The 8583-nt window shown below is 35.6% G+C and overlaps 1 protein-coding gene across 1 annotated transcript; it reads left to right on the top strand.

Annotated features, from left to right (window-relative positions):
- Positions 1–211: 211 nt before the first annotated feature.
- Positions 212–8106, top strand: LOC100257386 (peroxisomal acyl-coenzyme A oxidase 1). The gene is made up of 14 exons (XM_059733826.1): positions 212–682; positions 1429–1537; positions 1623–1684; positions 1898–2107; positions 2430–2517; positions 2598–2760; positions 3582–3780; positions 4377–4574; positions 4853–4984; positions 6096–6216; positions 6493–6603; positions 6957–7026; positions 7389–7572; positions 7650–8106. Exons 1-14 carry the CDS (start codon positions 545–547, stop codon positions 7857–7859), a joined length of 1995 nt encoding a protein of 664 aa, XP_059589809.1. The 5' UTR covers positions 212–544; the 3' UTR covers positions 7860–8106.
- The last annotated feature ends 477 nt before the right edge of the window (positions 8107–8583 follow it).

Raw genomic sequence — 8583 nt, forward strand, 5'->3', positions numbered from 1 at the left:
TAGAAATATTATGTTAAATGATATTTAAATATGTAATCAAATAGAGAGCATTTAGTCATTTGTCATGAATTTAAATGTTTAATAATTTGTTAAAAATAAAATAATGTAATTATGGTATATGATGATTTTTTTTTTTTTGTTAATAAATTCGTTTTCAAAATTTATATCATTTTTATTTTTATTTTTTTCCAATTCTATTTTGGAAGAAAGAAGGCCATCCGGTTCATTCCTTGACTGGTTAAGCGAAATTTTTATTTCAAATTTAAAATGGATGATCAAGATGTAATCTCGAATATCCAATGGCGTAGAAAAACTTTTCGGTAGGTACGAAGAGGTACCCTAGAATTTTCCCAGAAGTCTTCATACTCCAAAAAAAAATTACAGAAAAGATTTTTCACGGTTTGTCCCCGGATTACCCACCCTTCTTGGGAAACGCAATTTTCTCTCTATATAGAAAGGCATTTCTGCGAGTCCACAGGGAGAGATATTATTGCAGGAAAGAAGCAGAAGTGATTGGGGGTTTGGAGCTCAGAGTTAAGCGAAAATGGAGGGAATTGATTACCATGAGGGGGAGCGAAGCAAGGCCGAGTTCGATGTAGAAGAAATGAAGATCGTCTGGGCGGGGTCTCGGGAGGTCTTCGAGGTGTCGGATCGGATGGGGAGGCTCGTCGCCAGCGACGAGGTTAATTTTTTTGTTTTCTCTTTTGGCTTTTTGGGTGTGTTTGGTTGTTCTCAAATTGTGGGGGAACTGGGATTTTTTAGTTCTGGATTTAGGCGCTCTTTTATTTTTCCATGTGTGTTTGTTTGCCGAAAAGTAATGCGAAAAGACATTTTAGATTGCTTTGGATCCCGGAGAATTAGAAGTCAACCCCTGACTGAATCGTTTGATTTTGTTGAATTGGGTTTCGATTTTTGTGAAATAAAAAGTAAGAAAAGCGTTTGACAAGGGATCTCTTTGGTTTTATTTGTATTTCTTTATTTCTTCTTTTTTTTTTCGTTCGTTTTCTGAGGAACCAAACAAAGGGCGTTTTTTTATCCTTATTTATATTTTATTTTTTACTTACTATAAGCAGTCTAATAGTTTTTTTTTTTCTTTCTATTAGGCTGATCTTAATTGTTCTTTGTTTTGATTTTTATCTGTTCAATCAACCAAAATCAATAATTTTGGAGCACTGAGTAAGGCATTTTGTTTGGTTGAATTTAGAAATGTAGATTGTGCGTTTTTTCTTTGTTGAAGCGAAATTGGTTTTTTTTATATTTTGGTGGTTAGTTATCGATTATTAGACATTAACAATGACAGGTATCATTGGATGCTTGTTCTATTTTGTTGAGGACTCCACTGTTTTTGTGCTCCTGCACGACACTACGAAAACTGTTTATTTTTTTTGTCTAATTTTTTCTCTGATGGTGTGTTGTTCTGGGAGTTAGGCCTTTCGAAAAGATAACAGAACCATGCTAAGTAGGAAAGACTTGTTTAAAAATACACTGAGAAAGGCGGCACATGCATGGAAACGGATTATTGAGCTCCGTCTTTCTGGTATATCTTCATCTGGGTTTATCATGACATTGTTATTTTTAGCTGATGAGAGTTGAGGAACTGATGTCAAGTTTGTTTATTGCAGAACAAGAGGCATCATGGTTAAGGTTTTATATTGATGAACCTGCTTTTACAGATCTTCATTGGGTAACATCTATTCCTGGTCTTAATGGGATCTTTTGTAATTTTTTTATGTCTTTCATTTATACTGAAGAACATTACATTGTTTGTGTAACAATAATTTTTGAACCTGAAATACTTTTTTTGATTAAGAAATCTGTTTCATGTTTCTTCCAAATATAGAAGATTAGGTGGTCTCTTAGTTTTTGTCTGCTTTTTAATGTCCATTTGACTTGGCAGGGAATGTTTGTACCTGCTATAAAAGGACAGGGCACTGATGAGCAGCAACAGAAGTGGTTGCCATTGGCATATAAGATGCAAATAATTGGCTGCTATGCACAAACTGAACTTGGTCATGGCTCCAATGTTCAAGGGCTTGAAACAACTGCAACATTCGATTCCCAGTCTGATGAGTTTGTCATTCATAGTCCTACATTGACTTCAAGCAAAGTGAGTATGGTGGTCCATGAGAGCATTTACACAAGTCTAGGAAAATTGGTTAATGTAATTTACGATGCCATCAAATAACTCCGAGTCTTTTTATTCTTATCTTTTGGTATATATCAAGTGAAACAGCAAAGGCCTTTTAACTGTGCATCTTCTATGTGGACTTTTAATCTGTTTTACTATCATCCAATACTCAATAATTTATAACTATTAACTGCTATTGTATTTGCATACGTGGTTCTTTGTGGACTATTTTTAATACCGAAGTTATCTTCAAATAGGTTCTTATGATTTTTTTTTTTCCTTATTTTATTATTCTAAATAGTGGTGGCCTGGTGGACTGGGTAAAGTATCCACACATGCTGTTGTTTATGCACGGCTCATAACTGATGGTCAGGACCATGGAGTGCATGGTAACTGCTGAGTCCACTTTTAACAAGCTGTGGAAAATATTCTATATCATATTATTTATATGACAATTTCACTTTATTAGGTTTCATCGTCCAGCTGCGGAGTTTGGAAGATCATTTACCTCTTCCGGGCATAACTATCGGTGATATTGGTATGAAATTTGGAAATGGAGGATACAACAGCATGGACAATGGAGTTTTAAGATTTGATCATGTGCGCATTCCAAGGGATCAAATGTTGATGCGGTTTGTTCTTCTTCTATGCCTCTTTCTTTATGGGATTTCTTTAGTTGTTTAAAGATTTTGTATATGGTTATATGGTGTCATAATTAGCTGTGTTCTTGAGGGATATGATGTAGATCTGTTACCGTTTATTGAGAAATTGATTTCAAAAAAGTTTTTTTTATATGAATATTCTAATGTTGGGTAGATGACTTAAAGGCCTACTGTGGTTTTGTGAAGTATATTGAAAACCAGTCACCTAGCCAGGTTGTTTGTCAAGTACCGAAGTAATAATCCACTAATGGAGGGAAACGTTTTGGTACTAAACAGATCTCCAAGAGTGCAACTTCCAATTGAAGGCAGGAATACTTGATCTAAACTAAAGTGGGTGTCTAACCAATACAATGAATATGAGGATCTATTTTTAATTTTTTTTTGATAGGTAATGAATATGAGGATCTATCTTTTTATGCCTGACTATGAGGGGTGTAAAAATTTATGCGATGTGGAAAAAAAATGAATTACAGATTTCTCCTTCATCATTGAGTCATGCAACAAGCATACTACCAAAATACCGTGATCATCCCTGCACAGATTAAAAGATATAGAATATTTTCTTTTTGATAGGCTAAAAGACAAACTTTAGAAGATTGAAACTTGGAAGAATCCTTCCAAAGGACTTTAATAAGTATTGGATCAACACTGATGCACAAACTCCAATATAAAGTGATAAACTGAATTGAATTTCTATTCTTCCATAACATCACTAAATCTTTGAGCCCTGATATTGTAATTATTTAGTGGTATATAGGATGCTGTTCTAAAGTTTCTCTCCAATGCCTCAGGGTCTTCCAGGTTACAAGGGAAGGCAAATGTGTGCAATCTAATGTTCCCCGGCAGCTTGTTTATGGGACTATGGTATTTGTGCGACAAACCATTGTATCTGATGCTTCCTCTGCTTTGTCACGGGCAGTTTGTATTGCTACTAGGTATAGTGTTGTTCGTAGACAATTTGGTTCACAGAATGGTGGACCTGAAACACAGGTAGTGTAGAATGCCTTTTTCCTTTTTTAAAGGAATTAAGAAATCCAACTTGTTTTATATGTGAGTGCTGGTATGGGGATTTGTGTGAACTATTATAGTTCTTTCTGTACTAATGTTCAGGATTATCTTTTCTAGAAAATCACTCTCTAGAGATCCTTTTTCCTTTTTCCTGCTTAAGAGGAATACTCGATCACACATCAATCTAATCTTTGATGAGTAGTTCAGATAATCCTGGAGAGATCCTTCCTTTTATGCTGCTGAAGAAGAATACTCAGCCAGATTCATCAATCTAATCTTTTATGAGTGGTTCATATTAAAAGCAGTAATGCATTTATAATATAAAATTAGGATACTTCAATTATAATATAAAATTAGGATTCTTCATGTACTAGATTGCAATAAACCTAGAAAGCACAATGAAAGAAGGATCATATTGTGTCATGTCATGTTGAAATGACTACATCATGGCATTGTATATCTTCTTATGATAATAATAGAGATATCTAGGGTTTTCTGCAGTGGATTTTCAAAATTAAATCACTTCTTAGCTCTAAAGAAGATGTAATTAATGGATTTTCTGTTTACTTGGTCTTTAGGTGATTGATTACAAAACTCAGCAAAGTAGGCTCTTTCCTTTGCTGGCTTCTGCCTATGCTTTCAGATTTGTTGGTCAGTGGTTGAAATGGCTATATATGGATGTGACCCAAAGATTGCAAGCCAATGATTTCTCAACATTGCCTGAAGCTCATGCCTGCACAGCGGGTTTGAAGTCTTTGACTACATCTGCAACTGCTGTATGTAACATTTGTCATTCCCTTGTTTAAAATTTTTTCCTCCACTTATTTTCTCTGATTGTGTGTGTGTGTGTGTATGTACAAGATTTGATAAGTTCAACCCTGAAAATAATTAGGACTTGCTAAGTAGTTGGTCAACTATTTGTGAGCAATGGATATTGAATGGGGTCAACTTTTATGAACTATTGAGTCCTGATCTTAATAGCCTACAATTCAAGCAAGTTATACTAGTAGGTATGCTTGGAGTGCTGCTAATTTTCTGTTCACTTTGATTGTAGGATGGGATTGAAGAATGCCGAAAACTATGTGGTGGCCATGGTTACCTATGTAGTAGTGGGCTTCCCGAGTTATTTGCCGTGTATGTCCCTGCCTGTACATATGAAGGAGACAATATTGTGCTGCTTTTACAGGTCTGTGAAATTGTAATATGATTATTTTAATCTTGATGCTTTCTGTCATTTCCATGCAAATTATGTTGTAACATTTTGAGATATAGACTGTTAATTGCCTCAATATGCTGCACTAATGGTACTCATTGGCAGTAGAATAATTAGATGTTAATATAAATGTAACTTCAGGAGGCTTTTCTAAAATAATAGGTTGTTGAGTAGGACAAGACGAGCAATAATGTGTCAGTGGAGAGCTCCAAGCCTATTATCATATTTTTCTAATTATACATGAAACTTGGTGGGCCAATTTAGTTTTTTTAGCTTTGCCTGGTTGTTCCATCTGAGCCCTGCTGATCCAACCAGAGTAGTGGCTGGGTTGGTGCACTGAAACTTAAGGTTGGTGGACCTTGAATATTGAACCCTTGATTCTTTGTTTATGAAAAATAGGGATAATGGTTGTGAATAATATGAGCTCAATTTTCATAGATGATACTTCTACTTTAGCCTACCAAAATAGTTCAGCCGTTTGTGGAAGCTGAATGACTGTGTTGTGTTCAACTCAAGCTTGTAGCTACAGATCCATCATTCAGAATGAAGCTGATAAAGAATATGGAAAGCTGTCTCCACAACTGATTTGGAGTCTAGTTTTGTTTTGTTTTTTGTTATTTTTTTATCGAATTCAGTCATTTTACTAGTGGTGCTGATGGATCATTTTTTTAGTGGCCTGATTTATTGTCTCATATATATACACAATTTAGAAAAAAATGAACAATATAGTTCAATTTCCATGAATTGTTTAAATGCGTCTTTAAATAATATTTACTTGACCCCTAGTCAGTCCATCTGAAGTCAGCCTAAGGCCTGGGATATGATGGATTGGGGTGTATACATCAGTTAAGTAACTTGGTGGCGCTCTGTGGTGTTGTAATATGTTTTGTTACTGGATAAAATATCTTGTTTCTTAATATTCTATTGAATTTAAGGAATGAGAAGGAAATTGTGGTTTTTTTTTTTCTCTTAAAAGTATATGATCTCATTGTTGGGCTTGCTTTGCCCAACTACTAGAGATGTTAGCCCTGGCATTATTCTTCAAATAGTGTGCTAACATTCTACTGAAAAATTTCCCATATAGGTTGCGAGGTTTCTCATGAAGACTGTTTCTCAGCTTGGGTCTGGAAAACAGCCTGTTGGCACCACAGCTTATATGGGGCGAGTTGCGGATTTGATGCAATGTTGTTGTGCTGTTCAAAGAGGTATTGCTCCTTTCTCAGAGCATGGTTTTAAGCTTCTATTACCTTTTGGTATTTTCATGTCTGGAGAGGTTGAAGCAATACAATCCCAATTTGATCATTTATATGTAATTGTTTCAGATTGTCATATTGGTGCCTCAAGCAGTTTTGGGTTATATCATATGAATTGTTGTTTGGAGTGCAATTTTATAAGATGGCTTAACAAGCTGCTCTATCGAAAGAGCATTAACTTTCTTTCTCTTTGACATATATAACTCAGTAGTTTTCTCCTCTCAACAGCTGAGGATTGGTTAAATCCTAGTGTAATACTGGAGGCATTTGAAGCAAGGTCTGCCAGGATGTCTGTAGCGTGTGCTCAAAATCTAAGCAAGTTTGCAAATTCAGAAGAAGGTACTTTTCCTGGCATCTTTAATAAAGTTCTGGTTCTCTCCTATTACTTTTCAATTGTGATTACATTTGTGAGAGGAATACTTACATGAGGATTGTTGGTGTAAGCAAAGTTGAAGCTTATCAGTGTAAGAACACTATTAGATGACCTCATCTTCACTCATGTCCTTAATATTTGATAAAATTTTCTAGCCAACATTAATTATAGCTTGGTTGAGTTGAGGAATGATCAGAGTTTTATTACCTAGAAACTGTTCTATGTGGAGGTTGGTAATGGCTTCTCTTTAACTGTTCTGGTTCAAGTGTTTCTCATGCTATATGTTATGTATTCCAATCATTGTCTTCTCTTTGTTCAGGCTTTGCTGAACTATCAGCTGATTTAGTGGAGGCGGCAGTTGCACATTGCCAATTGATTGTTGTTTCCAAGTAAGCTTCTTATCCTCTCCACAGGAGGAATCCATGCTTCATAATGCCTTGATTCTACCTCTCCCTTTAGTGCCTCTCTTCATGAATATCCAGAGCGACCAAATTCCAATGCCACCACAGATACTGATTTTCATATCTCAGGCAGCTAAGCATGCAATTATCATGATATGATGCACCCTTCATGTGGTTGTGTGACATGAAGTGATTGGTCCTTGGATCTTACTGGAGTGGTGGCAGATTTCGACTATGTTTAAGAAAAATCACTGATTATTGTAGAAGGAAATAAACTTGAAAGCTTGAAGAAATTAACTCAAATCTTTTTTGTCAATTTGATAAATTTGTTTTGCTTTATTCTCTTTAAGGTTCATTGAGAAATTGCAAGAGGACATCCCTGGAAAGGGGGTTAAACGACAATTAGAGATTCTGTGTAACATCTATGCCTTGTACCTTCTTCACAAATACGTGGGTGATTTCCTCTCCACCAGTTGCATCACTCCCAAGCAAGCATCACTTGCAAATGAGCAGCTCAGATCCCTATATGCCCAGGTTTGTTTTTGAACTTTGTTCTATCCATTATCTTATGTGATCAGATTACTTATTCGAAGTCCATGATTGGTTGTTAGGCCCGTCCAAATGCCATTGCCCTTGTTGATGCATTTAACTACACCGATCACTATCTTAGTTCTATTCTCGGCTGCTATGATGGAAATGTGTATCCAAAACTCTACGACGCAGCATGGAAGGACCCTCTTAATGCGTCAGTTGTACCTGATGGCTACCAGCAATACATTCGACCAATGCTGAAGCAACAGCTCCGGAATGCCCGGCTCTGATTGAAAGATGTCTGAAAACTTGTAGTCATATATTATGATGATTAGATTAATCCTAATAAAGGCTACTTGGTCGATGACCACTCACCCAGAAGGGAAGGTATGGTATATCGAGCAGCTCTTTGTATGAAATTCGAAGAGAACCTTGGTTAGTAGATTATTTCTGAGTGCTTGAAGTTATTGGCAGAATAATATTTTATTTGTGGATGGATAATAGATGTTTAATAATATAACTTATCATATTCACATATCTTCCACTTTCCTTGTGCCCTGCAAGATCATGTTGACACTGGGCCAGTGAGACGCCAGTGAGCTTATCTTAATTATGTTTCTAGTATATGCATTGGGGCCTTATATGATGGTCAAGTGGGTTTCTTCATAAGTTTATATTTGAAGATTTATTATATTATTATTATTATTATTTCTACTTTAAAGTTGTGTAGGGATGATGAATTTTGATATGATTTGTTCACACGATTCGAATCCAACATATGGGTTTGGGTTGACTCTAATTATGTTCGGGTCAAATTTGTGTCAATCTATATAATTTGTTTATTGAATAGGTTGTTTTTGGGTCAATATGCATGATATGAATTTGATCTGAATCGATCTATTTAATAATTATGTTGATTAATCAATCATATCTCTTTTATTTGAGAATTATTGTATGTTTAAAAGGCACGCCAATGTCGTCAACTGGTGGGGGTTGGTTGATCTACTTTTGGGT

This window comes from Vitis vinifera, chromosome 2 (assembly GCF_030704535.1).
Source record: "Vitis vinifera cultivar Pinot Noir 40024 chromosome 2, ASM3070453v1".
NCBI lineage: Eukaryota > Viridiplantae > Streptophyta > Magnoliopsida > Vitales > Vitaceae > Vitis > Vitis vinifera.

Bases quoted from the DNA above. Each gene is read 5' to 3' on its own strand.
- LOC100257386 (XM_059733826.1), top strand. From the start codon at position 545: ATGGAGGGAATTGATTACCATGAGGGGGAGCGAAGCAAGGCCGAGTTC. The intron at 1,538-1,622 runs GTATATCTTCAT...TGTTTATTGCAG, and splicing joins TATTGAGCTCCGTCTTTCTG to AACAAGAGGCATCATGGTTA. The intron at 6,604-6,956 runs GTACTTTTCCTG...CTCTTTGTTCAG, and splicing joins GTTTGCAAATTCAGAAGAAG to GCTTTGCTGAACTATCAGCT.